At 46.9% G+C, this 25,303-nt stretch overlaps 1 protein-coding gene across 1 annotated transcript in view; it reads left to right on the top strand.

The window, feature by feature from the left end:
• Nucleotides 1-25,303, top strand: part of LOC149347017 (uncharacterized) — a 74,551-nt gene that overhangs the window by 26,913 nt on the left and 22,335 nt on the right. Inside the window, exons 11-16 of the mRNA XM_089541462.1 lie at nt 14,806-15,108; nt 15,651-15,799; nt 20,009-20,157; nt 22,401-22,718; nt 23,153-23,256; nt 23,773-23,881. Of these exons, the coding sequence (XP_089397588.1) occupies nt 14,806-15,108; nt 15,651-15,799; nt 20,009-20,157; nt 22,401-22,718; nt 23,153-23,256; nt 23,773-23,881 (1,132 nt within the window). The remainder of the gene's footprint in view (nt 1-14,805; nt 15,109-15,650; nt 15,800-20,008; nt 20,158-22,400; nt 22,719-23,152; nt 23,257-23,772; nt 23,882-25,303) is intronic.

Below are 25,303 nucleotides of genomic sequence, written 5' to 3' on the forward strand. Positions count from 1 at the left end.
GAGCAGCGAATGCCCCGAACAGGGGCCCTCCAGCCAATGGCGTCGACTGGTTTTCATTACGTGGCAGTTAATCTCATTTCACTGAGGTACATGCCAGCCACCTGCGATTTCACTCTACGGAAATAACCACGATGTCTGAGAACTGGTCAATGCCACTGACTGGAAGGCCTCATTTGAGGGGCGTTCGCCACTGCATTCTTGAGTTGTATCAGATTATAAAAGCCGTTCATGTATTCAGAGGTGATGGGCAGGTGTGTAAGGAGTACAGTGTTCCTTAAACTGTACGTATATTTCCTTATGGTGGTTTCTGCAACGAATAGTTCAAAGTTAGCCATCTGTAGCTACGAGAGCAAGTTCACATCTTTAACAACTCTTAAGTAGCAACCAACCATGAACATGTGTGACAAAGCTGCACCAATGCACTCAGTACGCAGCGATAGGGAAATAGGTGAATGACGTGCAACTGAAGTTCGCAAATTTAACAACACTTCAGCTTTCCAAACAATGTTACTGCACAGTGCATATTACTGTGCAATAGATGGTAGGAAACTTCCATTCGGCAAGCCTAACATTAAAACGAGTCGATAAGCTGTGAATATTATTTTCAACCTACCTGTGAGTTCCATGACGTGGCATAATTTAGGCACCAATACACTCCACAGGCAAGCCACATCCACACCGCAAAGGCAGCCCTGACATCCTTTTTGTGCGCTCTGTTTTATCGCAATTATGAACCTACGTACAACTGCCTTAAGATTCACACCATGCATGTACACCTCGTCTCAACATTTTTCGTAGTGTAGAGAAAGAGACAATTGCGATGCACTTGCTTACGGAGCATCGTGGTAGGCTCGTGAATGCGGGCAAACACGTTTGCGACAGCTATCGCATCGTACTTTAACTTCCACTCTTCCCACAGTAGCATCCTCAAGGTAACCTTCAAGCACAGTTACTTACTTGCAAGTTATAACACCAAGCCACTTCTTTCGTCAGAAGCAAAAAGGGGTCAGGTGCAGTACTACACTGGAGCTCTTTCACGAGAGGTTCAGGTGCAGAAGGTCTTGTCGAGCACATAGGTGATACATCACATTTATAGCACAGCCAATCAACCACAGAAGAAACAAACCGCATACTGGAGCAAAAATAAAGGCCGAAAGAAGTACGACTCGACAGAAAACTACGCAAAGACTGCGCCGTAACTCGTGGCTGACGGATTGGATTGGATCGACTTTTTGGCCTGTCACTCTGCTGCGGCCCCTGGGTACAGTGCTCTAGAATAGAGCACTGTACCCTGGTTTAGTTTTCATGGAAGGCAGCATGCCTCAGCTACCTTGGTGAAATGCTGGAGGAGAAAGGGCACTGGTGGCAGAAAGTCATGCAATTATTTTAATTCAGATTCTTTCATATTCGCACCATATTTGGGTGATCTTAATTGACCAATCCAGATATTAAACTCATTGCTGGTATAGAAATTCGATCTGCTGAATTTTGTCATTTGCAAAATCGAAATAGAATTTCTTTGACATTTTTTTGAGAGGGAAAACAATATGTATGTGATGTCGTAAGTTCAAATCCCTAGAGGTATTCACGGATACTCATTGGACATCCATCTGCAGATATCCACCAGCCATCCGATAACGAATGTCCCTCAAACATACTCCGAACCTCCGATGCATATATCCAAATATGGACATCCGTAGGGATGCCCTACGGACAAACCCACTTGGCACTGGATTCGGATCTTAACCGTACGTACCGTGGATATCTGGATGCCTCTAGGGGGGGGGGATAGGTCATAAGAGGCTGGAAAATTGCCAAAACATGTTTTTTTCTTAAATGCATGCCTTCTTCCAGGCGAGTTATGAGGCTTTCACTGGTTGTCATCGCCATACACTTTGCAATGCACGTGAACATTTGCCAAGGGTTTTCCATGTAAGATCTGAAATTTATCGAATTCATCTAGCAGAGGGCTCGAAATTGTTTTCAGCCATTTGTGTTTTTTCCTGAATCCAAGACATGAGCATGTTAGCATGTTTTGCATTGCGCCTCAGTAGAAATTTCTTTGCAGCGCTAAGATGAGCTCCGTTTAACTCTTGCCCAGTAGTAGAACGACGAAGCAAGTGTGCTGCCTTTGGAGGCGCACTGATCACCGAACAGGACTGCCCAAGACCGGAACACGTCTCTTATTCCACCAGCAGTGCAGCGCTTTTGCCTTTTTGGAGCTTGAGTTCTGCAACGCACTTTGATGCAACAAAGACAGCTAAAGCGGCTGCTTTAGCTAGAGCCTGAATACGACATTACATCGGCGGTGGAAGATTGCAAAGCGAGAGCCCCAGCGTTGGTGAAGCCACTTTTTCAAAGTAGGCCTCGTTCGAAATTATCGTTTCGAAACGCATAATGAAGAAGTTTATAGTAGGATACAACTTAAAAAAAGAAAGCAGCAGTTTGTATCAGTGGGCCACAGTATCTTGCATTACTCTACTGGCCAATCGCAACAATAAACGGAATCAGCTTTTTAATGTTTGTCTTCATTAATCAAGCCAGCTATCGAAATTCTAGAGCTTATAACTATTTTTTCTTGTGATAAACTTCTAGTTCAGGTAACAAGAAAATTTTCAACGACGCACTCCTTTTTTGACATAAGGAATTCTGTGCAGCAGTCCTGAATGTGGCAGAGCTTCACCGTAGACTTAAGTGGTATCCGACTATAGCATTAATCAGATTGCCCGAAAAGCAATGCTCGGCAGTCTGGCTCCTCCTAAAACAGGCAGCTGCTCCTTTGTGTTACTGCCAAAGAGAGCCCATCGATACCAATGCACTGTATATGAGCCAGCCCAGGTGCAAATCCTACTCTCTGTAGTGCTATCCAACATCTTCGCAAGATGTCTTGAGAAACGTCTGGCCACAAGCAACGGTGGAATGACACGACAAAACAAACAACAAAAAGTGACTTTTCGTGTAAAGAAAGCCCGGTAACCACAACCATAAAGGCATAACATGCCTGTCTTCGTAGAAAAAAAATTAAGCGATTAAATTTACTCTCTCATTTATGCATTGTTAATATGTAGGACGAGACTACTGTACCACCCTGCAAAATAGCTCACGGGTAACTTTCCCGTCAGTTTCAACCCATGCTGTTCACATCACGGCACACAGCCAACGAACAGACACTGCTGGCATTCTCTTTTTCCAGCTGTTCTGCTGGCAGAATACTCTGTAGAGAAAACTGGCCGGTGCTTTGATGAAAGATTAAAGGAACTCGAATACAACGTCTCACGTGTTGCCACCACAGGGCACATTCCAAAGCACTGTAGAGACTGCAGGAAAGATGAAAGGGACCATGAAGACAATTGTTGTCCTATATCAGGACTGCACTGTGATAGGAAGAAACCGTGATGCTCTGGCAAGGGAAACCATCGAAGCACTGGTGATAACACGGCTCCACAAAGAATGTATTAGCGCACCTTCGAAAGCTTTGTCAGAGAAAGTAAGAGCCTATCTTGAATAAGGATGTTGACACGTGCCAGTTGCTTTTTAATTAAAGGACAATGTTTCCTACGCATGAACTGCATCTTCTTTTTAATTCTGGCCACCAGTGGGGTACTCATACTGACTGGTTTGCCAATAAAGGCTTCATTTGCAAGTCACCGCTGTGTTCTGTCGTCCTCTCTTTCACGCTTCAACTATGGAAAATGGCATATCACATGGCTGTTGTCAGTACTAAATATTGAATGACAAGCAGTGGACTGATTGAAAGAAAAAAGAAAACAGCACAGGATGAGACCAGTAAGGAAAGGAAAAGATTATATTTATTCAACACCAAGCGTACAGAAAATACATATTCAGGAAGGCTCAGCAGAGGAGTCCATTCAACAAGCATAAATCTATCAATAAGGAGAAAAAAAAATAAGAAAATACAAAGCAAGGCGTTACCCTGCAAATAATTTATTGAAACGAGGTTATGCATTCTCTTCACATACGCATACATGTGCGCTAACAAGTAAAAAGGAAAAACTAACTACATATATCTGAAATGCAAACGGCCATGCATGCCTAGTAGCCTAGCTTACGTTACTTTGGATGGCTGAATAACTTTCAGAGGCACACACCAGTTAGAACACCGAATTCCGCACCACCCCCACAAATGGTGTAGACGCCGACATGTCGGGCTTCCCAAATGTCATCCGGGATTGATATATTGAGCTTAGCCAGAAGTTCCCGCACCTATTTTTGGCAATTATTGAAAACCAGATGATACGGTTCAGGCCTCTTTCGAGTGGCTTGTAGAAAGTCTCGTACTACTGCCCATTTAGGACGGTGATTTCCAAGGTAGCACTGAAAAAAAAAAGTGACATATTTTAGTCACTAATGATAATCTCAACTTCATGGCCCGGAGCATCCAGAAGGGTACAACCAAAAACTTTCGTTACGGTCGTGAATTATATATATGTGGCTAAGTGAAAGCAATAAAATTCATAACACCACAATTGCTGGTTACCAAATCAAATCAGTTTTTATTTCTATCGAGAAGGGGTCAGAGGTCCCCCACAGGAACAGCTCCGTCAAGCTTGACTGGCTTCTGGGCAATATGTGAAAGGCACGAAAGCAGCCGCAAGAATAATACAAGCAGCAAAAAAGAAAAAATACAGCCTGGGGAAGAAAATGGTACGGCCTACGACGTTTTAACATCCCAAAGCGACACAGGCTATGAGGAAGACCGCAGCGGTGGGCTACAGACTAATTTCTGGCCGCCTGTCTATAATTAACATGCACAGACATCACAGAGTGCGTTTCGCCTGCACAGAAATGAAACCGACACAATCGGAATCGAACCCGCGACCCCAGGCTCTGCAGAGCGCCCTAACCACTGAGCCACTCCAGCGGGTCGCAGGAAAAGAAGACAAAGACGCAGTAAGCGCAAGTTGTTGACGGTTATCTGTACACAAAAGAAGCGGAGTCGTTTGCGGGAAGTTTGAAGATTCTTCAGCAACTGTTTTATCAGTGATCACAAGAAGCTTAGTCTGGCCAAAACGGCACTAAGTTTGAAGACTTTCGTGGTACAGCATCTTCAAACCTGCTGCAAAACACTCCCCCACGTCCTTTGCCGAATCTCCGACGGCCGACAAACGAGATGGCGCCACTGGTACAATCACAGGGAAAGTGGCCTGTTTCGTCGCCACCGCAGAAGGTGAGAATATGCGACCTTTTCTTATCGATTTAGGCAAATACCCCAAACAAATGTGGTATAAAACAATTTTGTCGACCAAACGCCTTTTTCTGTGCGAAATTTGAGTTAGAACAATTCACCGTTCAGCTGTGAGGTGCAGTCCAGTCTAAGGCGCACGCTTAACTGCAGAACACGCTGTAGAGTAATGCATTACAATAAAGCACGAAACTGTGGTACAGAGAATGTGGGAACTATAAGAGAACAAAAAGAGTGCCGTTTACGAAACGTAAAAAAAATGCAACCATCCGCTCAAAACAAATGGGAATAAGGGCTATAATCTATATATTATATAATATATAATCTATTATATAATATATAATCTATAATCTATATATTATGCTATATATTATAGGATAATCCTATCTTAGGAATGCAAATATGACGCCTTCTGAATATCCTGGGATTTTCATTCAGTGTCCCTTTAATGCAACCGATGTAGAGGAGCAGCTGTCGGGCGATAATTGACGCAGCTACGAATATGGAATCTGATGCCGATTCAACAAGCAACGAAACTCCGACGTCAAGTAGATTCGACCGGAGCGAAGCCCTCTATCACGCGCCTTAATCAAGGCGCATGCGGCGCTCGAAACGGCGCTGCAATTTTAGACAACAACTGCAATCAGGACAATGCAATACGTGCTTGCATCCGGTGCGATAAGCCTACAGTTGTTTCACTGCCTACCGCTATACAGTTCGGCAGAGTGCAATCACAATTTTGAGCTGAGTATTTTCGTGTTACTTGCTCTATTCACAACTCACGATTGTGGACGCCAAGCTCGGAAACGGAAGTGCATAAGGCGCAACTGTATGCGAATACATGGACTTCGGGCAGCGAAAGAGCGCAGTAATTGCTAACCTAGGGCTATGCCAGGATATATGTAGTGAAAGCTAAGGTGTAGCTTAGTTAGCCTTGGTTAATCTTGATTGCAAGTGCAGGTTAGTCTGATTGTCTAGCTGTGTTGTTGCATTGAAGACATGTTAGCAGGCAGGAGACACAGCTGGCGAAGCGAGCGGAGGAGAACGCGACGACGGGGCAAGCAGTGTGGCGTCATACCAAACGGCGGTGGTGGCGAGGCGCGCAGTGTCATGCTAGATGGTGCGGCATCCGTCAGCAGCGGCAGTAGCTAGACAATGGCTCGCGGTCGGTCTCTGCGCCTCCTCGAAGCACCGCCACAGTGAAATCACAAGTTCGTTGCCAATGTAGCTTTCGCAACAAAACCAAGATCGCGATAGAGCGGGGCGGCGGGACACACACACGTTCTACCCACGCTGTATGTGCTTCAGTGTCGTTGGTGCGCATGCATGACTGCTCAAACTAGTTAGTACGCAGTCGACTAGCATACCACTTTCCACCACAGTGTCAGACATCTCTTTGTTGCAGCGATTGGTCCATTGGTTGCGTTGTCTGCTTCTTCCAAGGAAAAGGGGCTTCTTTACCCGCCGTGCCCACTGAGCACAAAATATCTTGTAGATATCTTAAAACGTCTGCAATGGTCATAGACATCTCGGGCTACAAAAGATGCTACAAGACGCTGTTTGATACTTGTCTGGAAGACATCTAGCCAAGATGTCCGGAAGCTGTCTTAGGAAAGATCTTTATGACTTCAGCAGCTACTCAAGATGCTTACTTAAGTTGTCTCCAAGATATTCTGCTTCAGATGCCTGGAGGGCTTCCTCACAAGATGTTTGACTGTTCGAGCTTTATGCAGCTGCAGTGCAATATTTATGTTTAAATAGGAAGCGCAACTTGTCTGTAATGAGTGTGGTGTTTCTGCTGAGGGTCTGTTGTAGGGAGGTGGGAATGCCCTGGAAATAGGTCCCCCAACCCCCCTCTTTTTTACATATTAAGCTTTAAGTTACCTTGTAGCATGTTTTTACAGTATTGTTACTTGCTGCATAAGGATGGACGTGGTCAGGCTGCCCGCATAAGGCTAGAATAGCCGTTTCTATCTTAAATATGTTCATTCTCTAAGGGGACATCATGTATGAACAGAGTTGTATATATATCTGTCTGTCTGTTCAAGTTGTATATATGTCTGTCTGTCTTCTCTTTTTGTGTTCATTTGTTTCTACAGATTTACCACACACAGCACAGGTGTCACCTTTGTTAAATTTCTTTTTGTAGCTACGCGCTAAAAGACACCTTGATCTAGCTTAAAGAGTCGGGCACTGCCTCTTGAGTTATCATAAAATGATTCAATCGATTTCATGCCTTTTAGGATGTATTTCACCCCCTTCCAATTGGACTAATCAGAACTGATTGGACTAACTGAATGCCCGCCGAGAGAGGCGGGCATCCTGATCGACGACCGCCGAGCACGCTTGTTGCTACGCCGCCGCCGAGTGATTCAGTTCTTTGCGGGCGCAAGTCAGCCCAAATAAAGAGTTTCGTTTCGAAGACATTCTCGCTGTTTTCCTGTTCGCCGGATTGCAGTCACCACTACGTGACAATATGGCAGCGCCCACGAAGCCCTTTTTGCAAAAGTCTATAGAAGGTGGCGAACCTGCAGAGAGCACCAACACATTCCAGTAAGCCCCAATTTAAGTTCCCTAAGTGAATTCCAAAGCTGTGACAATAGGCTTCATAAGGGTCGCAGATATAAGCAACACACAATAAAGCAGCGTAGCACAATGAATATAGTAAAACAGCCCAACAAACAACGCACCTCTAATTTCTAACTCTTGCTCACCGATGCCTGCATTAACACTGCTTTGAAATGGAACAAGGACAAGAGCTTCGGCTAATGGCATCTGCGGAAGATTTCTGCAGAAATCTACGTTCAGAACTTGTCAACACTCGAACCTTTCGAACCGCCAATCCCTTTCTTGTCACAATTCACGCATGGAGACGAAGGAATCTGTTACGTCCTTTATTGCTGGTGGCAGGGTACAGACTGGCGGGGAAGCCGCCAACACGTGACACATGGTAGCTCAGGGTTGCTGGCCCTAAAGATTGTCCCGCTATAACACTCCTCCCCCCTACGTCACGAAGTCCTTCAGATACGCAGGGCGGCTGCGTTGGCGCTGTGGTCGCTGGACTTGAAGGGAAGCACTCGCTTCACGGTCCTCACCACAGGAAGCAGATTCGGTACTGGGCGCTGCAGCCTCCTCCAGTCTTTCTCCTTGGTCCCGTCTTCCAGGGTCCTCTAGGCTTGAAGGAATGCCAAGCCCGGAACACCCTGCCGGGGAAGCAACCAGCGGTTCCTCCTCTTCACACATCCCAGAAGCGAAACTGTCCAATGCGTAGCTGGCAGAACGACTTCTGAGTTGGTCAACATGACGTCTCCATCGACGACCGTCCTTGGTGACGACCAAGTACGACACTGGTCCTGTGACAGCATCCACAATGCCCGGCAACCACTTGGGCCCATAGAGATAGTTGCGCACAAACACTCGATCCCCCACATCAAACAGTCGCACTGCCTGGCTACGGCGCTGCATCACCTGCTCTTGTTTCTGCTGCACACTGGACTGCAGGTCAGGATGCAGACGCTCTAACACAGTTGAAAGTTTCCTGCCCATTAGCAATTCGGCCGGGCTCTTGCCTGTTGTAGCATGAGGCAGGATATGCTGGGTCATTAAAAACCTAGCCAGACGTGTGTCGATATCGCCTCCAACCATTCGCTTGAGTACTCCCTTGGTTTCGCGCACCATGCGTTCTGCTTGACCATTCGAAGAAGGGTGATATGGGGCAACGGTCACATGTCGGATTTGATTCCGGCACATGAAGTCTCTGAACTCCTCCGAACAAAAGGCAGTGCCATTATCAGAAACAACAGTTTCTGGAATGCCATGGGTAGCAAAAAGGAAACGAAGCTTCGCACAAACTGTAGCTGTCGACATGGAATTCATCCGGCACACTTCCAACCACTTTGAGTGAGAGTCCACCACAATGAGGAAAACTTTGCCTTGGAAGGGCCCAGCAAAATCGATGTGTAGTCTTGTCCAAGGACGCTTGGTGAATTCCCAAGGGTGAATCTTTGCAGCTGCTGGCGCAAACCTGGATTCCTGACAACGTGCACAGTCTCTCACTTTCTGCTCAACATCTCTGTCGATTCCTGGCCACCACACGGCTCCTCTGGCAAGCCCCTTCATCTTGACAATTCCTGGATGAGCTGTGTGAAGAATGTCCATGACATACGGTCGAGCTGGCTCTGGAATGACCACACGACTGCCCCACAGCAAACAACCTTGGTACACCGACAGTTCATGCTTGCGGCTCACAAACGCTGCAAACTCTTCTGGCAGCTTACCCTCTGGCCACCCATGCTGCACCCAATTGCAGACTCTAGCCAACAGCTTATCCCTTGACGTGAATCTTGCCACCTTCCTAGAGTTCCATGCTACTTCCGGCGCCATTTCCAGCATCCCTACTTCCCCAAGACGCTGCTCCTCTTCCTCTGCCCTACTGGCTCTCAGTGGTAAACGACTGAATGCATCAGCATTGGAAAGCTTCTCCGCTGGTCGATACTCAATTTCATAGTCATAAGCCGATAACATGAGGGTCCAACGCAGCATCCGTGGTGATAGCACCTGGGGAATGGGCTTGGCATGGTGCAACAGTCCTAAGAGAGGTTTGTGGTCTGTCACAATTTTGAAATGTCTCCCATATAGAAACTGATGATACTTCTTTATGCCAAAGCCGATGGCGAGCGCTTCTCGGTCTGTCTGGGCATAATTCCGTTCTGCCGCACTCATAGTTCTCGACGCATATGCAACCGGTCTCTCGCTGCCATCTTCGCACACATGACTCAACACAGCACCCAGTCCGTACGGGGATGCGTCACAGGCCAGCACTAAGGGTTTGTTGACATCATAGTGCACCAGAACATGTGATGACTGTAGCAGATCTTTCGCCTGGCGAAATGCTTCCGCCTCAGCTTCCATCCAACGCCACTCGCGACCCTTGTCCAACAGCCGGTACAGTGGCTCCAAGGCATGAGCTGCTCCTTTAAGAAACTTGTTGTAAAAGTTCAGAGCTCCTAAAAAGGCTTGAAGTTCCTTTTTGCATGTCGGCTCTGGGGCCTTGTGAATAGCACGCACCTTGTCTTCTGTCGGCTGCACACCTGCAGAGTTCACACGGAATCCCAAGTAACACACTTCCTCAACACCAAATTGACATTTGTCAAACTTTAGTCGCAGACCGTCTTCATGAATTCTTTTGAGCACTTCTTGTAAACGAGCATTGTGCTGCACCTCATCCTTTCCACCGATCAAGATGTCATCCAAGAACACAAGAACACCATCAATTCCATGCAACAGTTCTTCCATGTACCTCTGAAAGATAGCCACTGCCACTGCCACGCCAAATTGAAGACGGGTTACGCGGAACAGTCCCCGATGTGTTGTAACCGTCAACAAGTCAGCTGTTTCTTCATCAACAGTCTTCTGTTGATACGCCTGTCCGAGGTCTAGCCTTGAAAACTTCGAGCAACCTGCCAGCCTGGCAAACAGCTGCTCCGGTGTCGGCAGGGGATACGTCTCCCACTGCACTACACGATTGACTGTGCTCTTGTAGTCCCCACAGATCCTTATCGATCCATCTTTTTTGACAACTGGAACGACAGGTGTTGCCCACCTCGAGTGCCGCACAGGCTGGAAAATGCCTTGGCTCACCAACTTGTCCAGTGCTTCGTCCACCTTCGGTCTCAATGCAAACGGTACTTGTCGTGGCTTCAGAAATCGCGGCGGAGCTGCCGGGTTCACCTCTATGCGTACAGGAGGCCCTTTACTTGTCCCAAGTCCAGGCTCAAAGACTGAAGAATACTTCTTGAGCAAGGCTGTTGTTCCCCTACTGCCAGTTCGACTCGGCTCGTACACACTGTGAACACCACTCAGACTTATTCCCAAAGACTTGAACCAGTCCCGACCGAGAAGTCCGATACTAGCACCCTTAACCACCACCAATCGCAGGCGATGTTCCTGCCCCTTGAATTCCACCTTCACGGTCAGTTCACCCAACACTCGTAGTTCCTTGTTATTGTAAGCTCGGAGATGAAGATTACTTGGGCGCAACGCCCTTTTCGATATTCGCAGCTTCTGCATAGTCCGGTCGTTGATGACTGAACACACTGCACCAGAGTCCACCTCCATCTCTAGGGGACTTCCGTTGACGCGCACTTCCACTCTCACGGCTGGCTCTTCACCAGACAGCACGAACACGTCGTAAACGTCCGACGCAGCATTCTTGTGACGGCCTCCACTGGCCCGTTTTTTGTTCTGAGAGTTGGGTTCAGCCGAAGCGCGAGCTGCCGCCTTCCTCCTGCATGCTCTCACTATGTGCCCTCGTTGCTTGCAGAAGTGGCACTGCATATTCATGAATGGGCAACTGCTTGGCGAATGCGCACCCTTGCAGCGGAAACATACGCTTGTGCTTCCAGGCGAACCAGCCTGCTTATGGGTACCCTCCTTGGCTGTCACTGGCGCAGAGACCTTCGCAACACACGGGTCGAAACGCTGCCCGCTCAGGGCCGTTTCACATGCATGCGATTCTCGCCTGCGACGCTGCGAATTCGGTCGGTCTAGCCGCAGACGGCCTGCGACCAAGTTCCGTCCGGTTGGAATCCAGTCGCAGCGTCGGTGTGGTCGCTCTGCGACTGACCAATGGGCAGCGCCGAGTCGGCACGTGACGTGACGTCACGCGGGAGCAGCTGCCGCGGCCACGACCGGTCTCCAGGCGCGCGAGCGAGAGCGCACGTGCGTCGAGACCTGCCGCGGCAACAACTCGCACGTGACGTGACGTCACGCGCCGTCTCGGCGGGGGGTCACGTGGGAGCTGTTCCCGCGGCGTAAGCAAAACTGTTTATTCTAATCAAAACATACGAAATATTGCCTTGCATCTAAAAACAAGCTGGTCATTACATCATCAACACATTCCGTGCAGTGTTTCTGTCGGGTTTAATCGTGGGTTGCCTATGCGAACATCGAGCAACCTTGCGTGTCCCTCCGACCGAATTCGCTGGGTACGCGTTGCATGTGAAAGCACTGTGCGAAAATCGCACTGCGGCGTCACCGACTAGGCCGACTATTTTCGTTCTAGTCGCAGCATGTGAAACGGCCCAGAGACGTCGCAATTCTGCGATGTAGTCGGCAATTGACTCACCGGGCTGCTGTTGACGTGTGCCAAACTTGAAACGCTGTACTGTCACCGACGGTCGCGGCGAGAAGTGGTTTGAGAGACGCCTGACGATCTCATCGTAGGCCACGGCCGACGGCGCATCCGGAGAACAAAGGGAGCGAACGATGGCATACGTTGCTGGGCCGCAAACGCTGCAGAGCGTTGCTCGCTTCTTCTCGTTACCGTCGATGTCGTTTGCTTGAAAGAAAAATTCGAGGCGCTCCAAATACAAGGGCCAAGACGCCGCCTCTGTTGGAACGAATTCCCCAATCGTGCCCAGCGCAGTTGCCATTTTTACCTCGTCGCCAATTATATGTTACGTCCTTTATTGCTGGTGGCAGGCAGGGTTGCCAGGTCCTAAATTTTGAAAGGAGCCACAAAAAGAAGAAAAGTAGCCAAAAAAGTAGCCAACTAGCTGCCGAAGTGTCAAAATTAGCCAAAAATAGCGCCAAAGTTGCATAAAAGCGTCACCAGAAGCATAAAGGGCGTAAGAAATATATAATTCTGGTAGGACGCAGGGCAATCGTGAATGCGAATAACTTTGAAGTACAAAAGCATTGTAAATCAAATGAAAGGAAATACATGAACACCATGGGACAGAAGCACGGAAACGCGCGAGGAATTTCTGAAGGGAAAGAGTGTGGGAAAAGTAATCAGAAATGTTTTTCTTCTTTTCAGAGGAGAAATAATTGGTGTTCCTAAGCCACAGCCATGGCAATTTTAATTCCCAAATATATGTGTGTGTATATATATATGGCATGCCTGGCATTGATTTTTGCATGAAATTTCTTCACTGCTCCTTAAACAAGGGTTTGATTTTGATGTCCCTATTTCTTTTTCCGTTTCTCTCTTGTGATCTTTTTTCAGCTTTATATTGCAAAAACAGACTGATCGCCACATGCAGTTCATATGTTCTAAAGACATAAAAAGCATAGCCTTGGTCAAATTTTTTCAAGTCACATGGCTTCCTTTTCAGCCGTATACTGAGGAACTCATGGCTCTCCGGATATCGCTGGACGATACAGAGTCTTCGTCATCGCGTTTCAAAGCCCTTTGCTCTTCCCCGTTCCCCAGTAATCGGCTAAAAGGAAACAGTATTTGCCCTGAAAAATTTTAACCAAGACTGTAATTCCCAGCATCATCCAATTGGATGTCGGGCTAGCATGTGTGGCCGATCAATACGCTTTGAACCAGTATCCAACTGAGGAAACAAGGTATATCAGCTAAGTAGCAATTCACATCCTTATTTAGCTGAAGCGCATTGAGTGAATGGTGATAGGACATTTCTTCTTGCTGGTTCTAAGGAAACCTACATAACAGCATTGCATAGCGGAGGCGGAATCTCGCCTGGGAGAACACAGGAGCGAGAAGTATTTTAAGTCTGGAACATAATTACAGGCAAAATTTCAACAAAAAGACTGGCACCGCAGAATAATGGTGTTCACGTATGGCATTCTGACAAGCAAAGATGCATGGACCATTGGCAGAAAAAGAGGTCCATTACAGTCCTAACTTCGATTTCAAAAGTAGCCAAAAAGTAGCCAAGTAGCCAAGTTCAAATTTTTGTCGCCAAGCGGTCCTAAAAGTAGCCAATTTGGCGCAAAGTAGCCAAACCTGGCAACCCTGGTGGCAGGGTTACAGTGCTCTAGAATATTGGAATATTCTAGAGCACTGTAGCAGGGTACAGACTGGCGGGGAAGCCGCCAACACGTGACACATGGTAGCTCAGGGTTGCTTGGCCCTAAAGATTGTCCCGCTATAACAGAATCTCGATGTCTTCATCACTGCAGCAGCATCGCCAGCACTTGGAAAGTCGCCTCGGCGTAATCTCATTGCTTCTCGTTCATACTTTTTCCCGGCGCCCATTGACCAAGCGATCTGAAAGACAAGTGTTCCCACCTCGCCTACCGCAGAGAACGTGTTGAAATATGACAGCGAGAGAGCAGGACTGCTCAGTAATTTTTAGTTCATTGAAGGGAGCAATGTTTAGTACTTGGCGCAAGTGACATTTTTTTTAATGTGTTAAAAGAGAACATTAGAGCTCGGGAAAAAAATACTCAAATGAAGTTGGTTTTTATATGCACTAAGTATTAAAAATTACTGACTAGTCCTGCTCCCTTGCGGTCATAATTCAACACGTTCTGCGCGGTAGGCGAGGTTGGAACACTTATTTTTTTCAGATCGCTTGGTCAATGACAAGTCATGACAAGTCGCCGGGAAAAACTTTTGAACATGCTTTTGAAAGAGATTACGGCGAGGCGATTTTGAAAGTGTTGGCGGTGCTGCAGCCGTGATGAAGACATCGAGATTCCTTCGTCTCCTTGTGTGAATTATGACAAAAAAGTGATTGGCGGTTCGAAAGTTTCGAGTGTTGAAAAGTTCTGAACGCTTGGAACAAACCCTGGTGGTGTGTCGTGCCCGATAGCTTCGCTCGGCTTTGACCTGCTGTTTCGTGTTTTTTTTTTTTTTCTAAGAAAATTGTTCCAAGTGATGCAGAGCACAGGAACGGCATATTTGTGCTGGTCCAGAACGTGCTGAGTCTTGCTGCCTGTGTCATTTTGGTTCATGCAAGTTTGTCTCGGACGTCCATCGACGCGATGTCTGATCAGGAGGTCGCCGCGCTGAAGACACTGGAGGAATTTCTGGGCTTCAAGAAACCGCTGCCATGTACTGTCGAACCGCTCAGAGACGTGAAGCGGGGTGAACCGGATGACCCGAAGATTCTTTTCTGCCTCGACATGATGGGAGGCTCTCTGGAGGACAGGTACAGCACTACACACGCGATCTAAACCGGTCAAAACTGACAACTCTTGAAGGAAAGAAAGAGTGGCATTGCACAATGCCGAAAAGTAGTACTTACTATCGCGTGCAAATTGAACACGAGCAGGGCAGCGAAACGGTTGCGTAAGGATGAAAATATTTCGGTCGTTAATGGCGTTTCCATCCATAAACACGCGTAGCACGCTCGTTCAGCGATTGCATGTTTGTATAAATATAGTCATCTTCGGATATGGACTTCGTGCATTTTTCTGGAGTGAGAACAAAAACTTAAATTTCGGAGGGACGGGACCCCGAAGAGGAACTGGGGGCTGTTAGTCGCGCTAATTATGAAAGAAGTCAGTTAGCATATGCTATTTTGTATTTCCTGCGACTGCATACATCGCTGTCAGTGATAGCCGAATTTTGTCGTACTTTGTCGTTACTTAATTCCGTCGAATGTATGTGAACACCCTTCAGCTAGCAGCCTTGTGTTTATTGTTCTTTCACGGCAGCAGATGTTGAAGGCTACCGCTTGTTTCCTACTAGGTTCATCCACGGCTGTGAGAACTCTGACAGCTACCGGTTTCATCACTGGCACTTGATCAACAGCTTCGTCTACTCTTCTCACCACCTGGTCACAATCCCGCCTCCCGGGTGGATTTCTGCTGGCCATAAGCATGGCGTCAAGGTTTTAGGTGGGTCGCTCAATCGATACCTCGGTTCAACAGGATGTTTTTTGACGGAACAGCGCAAAACACTGGGACAAGAGACAGCGCTTGTCTCTTGTCCCAGTGTTTTGCGCTGTTCCGTCAAAAATGAATAACCAACATGCCCAAGCTGCTGTCCTAACAGGATGTTTGCGTGCAGTTGCTGCAGCTTGGGTGTTTTCTTATTTCTGAGCAAAACGCAATATTGGTAGCATCATCAGTGTTTTCATCATGGTATAATCATGGCCTCCTAAGGCTTATTACAAACTATTCAAAAATAGTGCACTGTTTGCTAGGAATAAAATGTTCCAAATGTTAAAATCCTGGCAATAAGGATTAGAGTAGAACCCATGCCGGTGGCTGTTCTGGATGGTTACTGGAACCTGCAACAACAACTCCATCGGGACAATCAAAGCTATTAACAAGTCAGAGACCACAAGCCAGAGACAGAGGTTGGACTCCTAGGAAGAGCACTCATCAAAGTGCAGGGGGGTGTTGTGTTGGAACCAGCAGTGTGGGGAACTGGGCAGTGACATCCCTGATCATGGGAGCATGTACCATCCTGATTGCTTAAAACGGCAGTCATGATTTTGTGTACGTGCTCAGAATAAAACATTTGTTACTTACCTAACACTCTTTAATAACCACTGCATAAAAGAGGCAGTGCTGGAAATGTTCCTATCTCGTGTGTTAATTGCAGTACTCCGCATTGCTGCCTCCATTACAGGGGCTGCCTGTTCAACGTGTATAGCATTTAAGGGTACCTGCACACAAGACGGCTTATGGACAACACTGTAAAAGGTTCACACTACTGTCTGGTTGAACAAGCCTGCCCTACAACACAGCAGCTTCAGCACCTCGTACTGCCTCTCCCAATTGAGCGTGCCCGTGAGGAGCAACAGAGGCTTTGCTTGGGCACCAGTGCGAATGCTTGAAACGGAGTTTTCTCTCTTGATGCTCTCCTGCAGCTCACGTTGTGTCACTGGCTGCAGTTCCTTACAAAATATCTCATCATCATCATCATCAGCCTAACGATGCCTACTGCAGGGCAAAGGTGTCTCAGAATAACCCTGTCCTTTGCCATCTGCGACCACCTTAACCCCGCATATTTCGTTACCTTATCCACCTAATTAACTTTCTCCCACTTCACGCCTTCTCTTGGAATCCATTCTGTTGCCGTTAACAAACACAGTCATCTTCCCTTCGCATTACGTGCTATGCCCTTGCCCATTTGTTCTTGATTTTGACTAGAATATTGTTAACTTGTGTTGCATCCCTCACCCACTCTGCTCTTCTCATGTCACTTGACTCTTTCCCTACCCGTGGAAAATGATCGATTTTTGCAGGTTTCCATAGTTTTTTTGTGTATATAAAAACTGCTGCTCTTGAAATTTTATGCAGTACACGAAAAAAAAGCTAAGTAATTGTGCTTTTTAGGCATATATATTTGAGTAACGAATTTTGCGTTACAACAGAATATTTATTTGCCAAAAACACGGTTTTAGGAAAAAATTTCAAAACTTTGAAGACTCCATCGAAAACAGAACTTTAGTTGTCAAACTACAAACCAGATGGCGCAGCTGCCATAAGCACTGCAGAATGCTGTGAAGTTGTGTGGTGAAGTTCTCTCTTTCTACGGGATAGCTTTAATGCTTTGGCGACGATCTTTCGTCTCTTGAGAGAGATGGCTAATATCCTGTCCAGCCATTCTACTGCCTGCTTCTAATACGCACTACATAACGATAGCTGTCCATGGGACGGAGAGGATAGCTTTCATGCTTTGGCGTGCATTGTTCAGATCTTTCGTCTCCTCCCAAGAATATCCTGTCTAAGCATTGTACTGCCTACTTCTATTGTGCACCCCGTAGCAACAGCTGTCAGGTCATCGTTTATTGCTTGAACATTACAAGTGTCATCTTCAGTTAAAGGTGCACTGAAGAGGAGCCTGAACTCACCTTTTAACTGCGGGAACTCGATCTACACTTTCAGAGCATTCTTAGAAACTTCAAATCATTGTCCTGTGCGGCCGGTTTTCCTAACTTCATTTGGACTAAACGACCCGGCTCCCACATTTTTTTGAACTTTCACCGGTGAAGGTAGGAGGAGGAGTCAAAGCTTGGAGTGCCTTTTAGGCAGCCACGCGGCGGCTTCGCTTTTGTTTTTATTTTGTTTTTTAGGTTTCCTTGAATAAATAGGTCCAGTCAGAGAGAACATAGCTGCAAATTAGGCCCACGGAAATAAAAAAACGCGTAGACTGTTTGCTTTCGCTGATCGCTACGTATCACTACGTAGATCGAGTTCCCGCGGTAAAAAGACGAGTTCAGATTCCTCTTTAGTGTACCTTTAAAGATGAATATCTGTTCTGCAGGGAGATCCCGAATTCCTCTACTTTCCCTCTTACTGCTAACTCGTTGATGGGCTCCTGCCTCACTAGTTTCTTCCATTCCCTCCAGAAGTCTAGGCTAATTAACGATCTTGCCATCCTCTGCATCTCACTCTGGTGAGCACCTCCCATCCTGCGTGGTGCCACAGTGTGCGCACAACATGAAGTCTGTTTCATTTTTAGCCTCGTCATTCAGGCTCTCTCGTGTCCACTCCTGGTTGCCCGTTTATGCAGAAAGGTATTCATGATCGAAATATTATTTTATTCTGCAAACTCTGCTAACAAATCTCTGCTGGTATTCCTAGAACCTGTGCCATATTCACCCACTGCATGGTGTACTGCCTCCGTTTTGCCTACCTTGGCATTGACATCACTGATCAGTACAGTGTACTGTGCTCTTACTTTAATCATTGCCGATGCTACATTTCCATTTAAGCTTTCGACTTTCTGGTCATCGTGGCCAGATGTAGGCATATGGGCCTTTAGCACCTTCAGTTTGCACCTCTTGTTAAGGTTAATTCTGGTAACTGCCACCTTTATATAATGCTGTAGAATTCCTTCATGCTGCTAGCTATGTCCTTATTGATTGGGAATCTACATCTAGCTCTCGTCTGTCCGCTAAACTGCGGCAGCATAGTATGTGCTCGTCCTTTGGCACTGTGTTTGCTTCATCTATCCTCCTAACCTAAGCCCTATGACTTCGCGTTTAATATCTGCTAGCTGCTGAAACAGCATTGTCAGGCTAGCTGTACTGGGAAAAATTCTAGTGTTTATAACATTTCCAGGTTCAGTCTTATTGGCGGCTTGTCCGGAGACAGAGATTCTTAGCACTCTCTGCTGTCTCGCAAGTCTGAACGCTGCCTTGTTCACAGGTCGGCACGAGCCAGTGGGGACTGCCAGAGTTGTTGGCGTGCTCATATAGGAGGTTGTGGCCAAGCATTCCCAAGGAAGGCCAGCACGTGTAACATTTGCCGACATTGGCGGCACTCTGAGAAACCTCGGTTCATTTCCTCCTTGTCGCTCAGTTCGAATACCACCATGCAAGCTTACACTATGACATAGGCCTGTGTTGTGTGGCCTGAGAAGTATTATCAAATGCTTGTGATGTACTGCTGAAAATTGAATGTCCGTTCTCTCTTAAGCTGTGCTTAGGAGTGCCTTGTATTTGCGGCCCAAAATCAGATGGACATTTGCTGCTCTCCTTCAGTCGCTTGAGTCCGCACTTCTTGCATGCGCCTCACTTGTGCCAGTAATTCGTTTTCTGGACCCATTGTTTTAGAGAATTTTGCCATTTTTCTTGAACTATGATGATCTTGAGCCTCAATATTTGCGTGCATAGACAGAGTGAGCTTTATCAGTTTTTTTCAGGACATGTAAAAGATATCACATTTGCCTTTGACCATTCTGTCTTCACAGCGGTATGTGAAACAGAAATGGAGTGGGCAGAGAGAAAAAGGGAACACTTAAGACCAGTGTTGTGAGATTGGAGTTCCACCGCAAGGACTCTGTGTGCTTGATGTGTTCTCTGCCAGAGTTGTGCAGAAATGTTCTGCAGAAATAGTTTGAATGCCTTCCCTTGTTCGTGAGTAAGAAGCGTCAGGTAATGCTGTTTTACTTGGAGAGCTGTAATGGCAGGTGCTCTATTCTGTGTGGATGCCATTAGCTGAAGCTCTTGTCCCTGTTACAATTTCAAAGAAGTGTAATTGCAGGCATCGGTGAATAAGAGTTACAAATTAGAAGTGTATTGTTTGGTCAGCTGTTTTACTGTATTTCATTGTGCCTACACCTTTAAGTGACTGGTTCTGGCCTTTCAGGGGCCTTCACCGTGGAGCCAGGTCCAGGCGCCAAGATCCTCAGCAAGATCAGAAAAGGCAACCTTGTGTCCATAGTTGTGTCCCAGTTGGCCCACATCGCTGCTTCATGCAAGTTTGATGGATGGCTCATCAACATCAAGTGTGGGATGGTTGGTGTCATTTGTAACTGTGTCTCACTTGCTGGCATACATTAGTCGCAGTGCAAAAAGTGGTTAAGGATTCACATCTCTACCATTGATCAGTTTTTTTGTCGAGAGAGTTGTTAATGGTGCTGGGTGTATCTTTTAGTCTCTGTGAAGATGCTGTTTGCATGGCGTCATTTAAAGGGGTATGGAATTCCCGTTAAAAAACTTTAATTCATAGTAACTGTGTAGGTCTTCTTTCATGTACCTTAGAGCAAAATGTTGATTCTTGGGCATGGTCGTTTTCAGCATTCTGCAAGTTTTCTCGGACAAGAGAGTGGGCACACCTTCTGTTAGTCAGAATGGCCTTTAGTTCCATGCATATAGTCAAGAAAATGGGAAGTTTGCTACAAGACACTGCATGGCTTTTGAAGAAGATATATTGACTTTGAACGACTGCTGAGCAGGACGGAACACTTGCCAAGACAGCTGATTGTACAAACATGCTGAGGGTGTCCGTTACCTGACATCTCCCTGTGTGAATGAAGTTTGTGCTTTACAGCACTTCTTACAGTTCATGGGCAACGTCACACCGTGAACATAAACATTCAGCTTGTGATACCTCTGTTGGTTTGTGGGACTAAAATGGTGGAAACACTTCCAGCTAAGCTGTTAAGCAAAGACGTAAGCCTGACAGACTTGATTGAGACCGAACCAGTGCTGCTTAATGGGTATGGTTATACCCACACACACACACACACCTGTGACATTTGCCGCAGCATTCTACCTCATCCTTTTTGTTGAGCCACGAAGTCTGCCAGATACTTCAAAACTATGGCTCAGCCAGACTTATTTTACACATTTCTGAAGTCTGCAATCAAATTACGCCATTCCTGAGCAGTGGCACAGAGCCAGATGTCTCCTCGATTGAATGTGATTACAGACTTGACTGCACAATTTCACCTCTTTTGATCTGGTGTAATGTGGCTGCAGGTGTACGCAAAAGTTGTTCTCGGATGCATACTCTGGTTGCATACGCTTTAGGAATGTGACGTAACGGAACACAAATATCTTATTCACTTGATTTAGCGCACTTTAAACAGGATATCTTTAGGGAATGCTGTTTCCTTGCTGACTGCTTCAGTATTGGTTAATTACAGAGCACACACAATTTCATCATTCGCTCTGTGGCTGATTTGCTTGGCCCTTGAGCACGAAGTCGGGGTGGAATTTCAGCTGTGGCAGCTACAATCGATGGAGATGAAATGCAAAAAATGCCCGTGTACTCTGTGATGTCATTGATGTTGGACCCTGCGTACTATAGCTTACCTATAGCATGCAGCTCAGCCGCCAGTCGCAGTTAGCCTCTTGCTTTATACACACTTTGAAGTTCTTGGAGATAAAATTTATTGACTACTTTAGCTGTGTCTTAGAACTCTCAATAGCTCAGTCATTTTGACTTTGCAGCATTGCAAGAACTCTCCTCATTTTATTTGCGATGTGGTTTCAGACTTCAGTACTTGTTGTATCGACAACTAACCATATTACATTGCGTCATCAAATTGTGCTTGATGCGTTACTACTTCTCTTGCTGCCTTGCTCCACATCCCACGTAGCACCACTGCTGCTGCTTCAGCCTTTCTTTCCCATCCGGAGTTGATAGTGTGCCGAAGTTTTGAGGGACAGATCTTATATATCTTTATTCCTGCAGTGTACCACTAGGTGCAGGAGAAAGAGGGGAGGTGGTTATCATGGCATGGAGGGACGGAGTTAGCAGTTATGAACAGATTAGGGTTAAGCAGCGTGTAAGCCAGTTTGGTACAAGGAAACACGCGCCCGGTGTGACAGTATGCATCAGCTGCAGTGTACGTCAGCTGCAGTGTTCAGATGCCTCTTGGCACCATGTAGAAGTGGCAATCAGTGTGGATGGACTAATGCAACTTGAATGGCACTGCATACTTGTATAGTTGTTTGGGAACACCTCGAGATTTGGCAAGGCATTAACTTTCTTATACAAAGGGTCTGCAGATAGAGCTCAGGTGCCGTCCAGCATATTGCTCGCATTTGGAGAGCACGGAACGTAGGAGTTTGCGATGGTGAAAGTTTGGCAGCCCTTTAGGTGTGAGGATGTGTACAGCTAATAAAAGCACTGGAACCTAAATGGCAAATGTGGCAATGCGGACAGTAGTGTTTCAACACCGCTTATCAGTCATGTGCTTGATCAGCCCAAAGCAAATTGAGGTGAATTCCGTGGTGCCGCCTGTTTCCAGGACGAGACCTGTGGCCCCTTCCTCTTGGAGTTCCTCAGGGCCGTAACCACGGAGACTCACCGCTCTGTGCCCGGCTCACTGGTCATCTGGCACGACAGTGTGCTGCTGGACGGCAGGCTGGACTGGCAGAGCGAGCTCAATGAGAAGAGCGCGTGCTTCTTCGACCTCTGCGACGGCATCTTCCTCAGATACGGCTGGACCGAAGGGATGTTGCAGAAGTCTGCGGGCTATGCTGGCAACCGCAAGAGTGACGTCTATGTCGGCATCGATGTGTTTGCACACAAGACAAAGCACTTTGGTGGCAGTGAGGCAGTCAAGGTGAGTGTAGCTCAGGCAGCCCTATGTTGATGTCGTCTCATTTGATTGACTCGGGATAAGAACTGTGGGTCAAGGGGATCAGTTAATTAACAGAGACACCAGTAGTTGTTTAGAGTGAGAAGAACACTGCACATGCTCTTTTATTTGCAGTGGGGGAAGTGAATTGCAGAGAAACAATTGGGGTGCAAAAATAAACAACACAGCCAGCACTTGTAGACTCAGAGAGAAAAGTACAGCACAATAGTGGTGCTCCTATTTTTGCTTCAGAAGTGATCTTTGCTATTTCTGCAGATTGGAAAAAGTGCGTGGCTTCTATAGTAAGTAGATATAAGGCACTCTCTTTCACAAACCTGACATTTTCATTTTATGTTTAGGCAATGTGCTCACCGCAAGGGATGACTGTGGCAGCCTTGGTGACTCAAGTTTTGTTTCAGGAAGTGGAAGTAGCCCGCAGGCATGGTTTGTCGTCAGCCATTTTTGCTGCTGGCTGGGTGTACAAGAACCAAGACAAGGTGGAGTCTGCAGCCAGTCAGCGCCGGTAAGTTGCGCTGAAGGTCTCGGTTTCCTGTGCTCAGTGTGGAACGTGCACTGCAGAGTGTGATTCATCACTAAGTGCCAGTTGTGGAATCACTTTTGAAGTTGAGACTAAACCCTACTGCTAGCCGAGTTGCTGGATAGTTTGCTCGCGTATTTCGTGCAGAAGTTGCTTGCTGTCTTCAGTTTTGTTTATTGCCTCTGTATACTTAGTTACGCTGCAGTTATGATAAACATTAGCCGAAGACATTACTGTTACGTTTTATGCTACATTTGGTTGTAGCATCTGCTTGCTTGTTTTGTTTATAAAAATAAACTGTGTTATGTGATCTTGAACAGGTTGAACTTTACACCAGCGAATCTAAGCTTCAGTGAAAAACATTGCTAGTGCCACATGTTTTTAGGAATGTGAGACTGCTTGAAGGAGCAGAATAACTGTGAGGCTTCTGCAAGACGTGTTAGGTATTATTATCTCGTGATGGTTTATTTTTATTCTTGCACTGTGTTGCAACCTTTGCAGGTTCTGGGACTGTCTACAATGCTGCTGTCCCGAGTGGTGTATTCGGACACTGCCACTCCGAACCAGTTTCTGTCAGGGATTTGGCGAAAAACACTTTGAGGCAGGCCAGGTCAGCCATTTTCTTTGCATCTTTTAACTGCATTAAAGGGGCAGTCTACTGCCGGAGACAAACATATAAATACTAGCTTGTTATTGTAGCAGCATGGGCGCAACTGGGAAGTTTTTGCAGGATTACAGTAGAACCCCGCTGTTACGTTCCTCACTGCTGCGTTTTCCCGGCTGTTACGTCGTTTTCTTCGGGTCCCGGCATAGCTTCCATAGGATCCAATGTATTGGGAACCCCGCTGTTACGTCGTAGCCGAGGAAACGATCCCGCATGATACGTCGCAACCGGGCTCCCCGAACCCGCCCGGGCAATGCGCGCCAACCGCCATTTTGATTTTTGACGAGTCTTGGCCCGGCTTGGCTACGGAACTGGCTGCAAGAAGCCGCACGCGAGTTGGAGAGGCCGCCACTAGATGGCTATCTGCCTCGCGAACGGGCACCCTACGAACGCCGAATGCCGCGATCTTTATCGTGGGAGGTGGTGAGGAGGAGGCGCGCGGCAGCGGTCGCTTATCTGTTTTTCTCAGCCAGCGTCCGCAGTTGTTGCGACGCGCGTCTTTTCTTTTCTTTCACTGTTTCTTTTTATCTTTTAACTCTCCTCTATCTGCAAATGACAGCGGTGGTGGCTCGGCTTGAGCCAGTCGGCAGGCCCGTGCAATTTCCTTTTCATCCTTCTCTCAGTCGCAACAACATCTTTATCGTGCTTTGATGGCGTGATAGCGTTGCGTAAGCGGAAGGCGCTTTCCCTTGAGGAAAAGCTGGACGTACTAAACGCAGTCGACAGGCAGTCAGGGCGGCCTACGCGAAGCAGCGCGGCGAGCAGCCTATGAACATTTCAGTGCTTGACGCTGTGCACAATGTCGCTTCAGCGTGGACTGCAGTGAGCGCGTGAACTGCACAGCACTGCTGCGTGCGGTGTGGCCTTCGCATAGAAGTGGAAACTGCCATGGAAGATGAAGAGTAGTAAGCAGCCTCTCGTGATCAAGAGCTAACTGAGGCTGTGCATTGCGCTGGGTGCCACGGGAATCGCATGACGCGACTACGTCGCCGTAGATGCTGCCGTCGTGACGTCGGAATGTCAAATCATTGCTGAGATCGTTGCGAACTGCAATCCACCATTCTCGATTTTTTAAAGTCCTAGGATCAATTTGCGGAAATAAATTGTTTAAAGTCAAAGCTGCACTGTTTTCATTAATTTTCAGTGCTTTCCTCACTGTTGCGTTTTCCCGGCTGTTACGTTTTTTTTTCCCTGTCCGGTGAAAAACGTATGAACGGGGTTCTACTGTATTCCAAAAGTTTGGCCAGCACTGACAGTTGCGTTCAGCTGTGTTAAAACTTCACGGCTGTCCAGGTAGTCTGGTTACAACGCCTGGAGTTGATATAATACACTTCATTAGTAAGAGTGATTGCAAAAAAATGTCATCTT

The sequence above is a fragment of the Amblyomma mixtum genome, chromosome 4 (assembly GCF_055824585.1).
Source record: "Amblyomma mixtum isolate Tamu chromosome 4, ASM5582458v1, whole genome shotgun sequence".
Lineage (NCBI taxonomy): Eukaryota > Metazoa > Arthropoda > Arachnida > Ixodida > Ixodidae > Amblyomma > Amblyomma mixtum.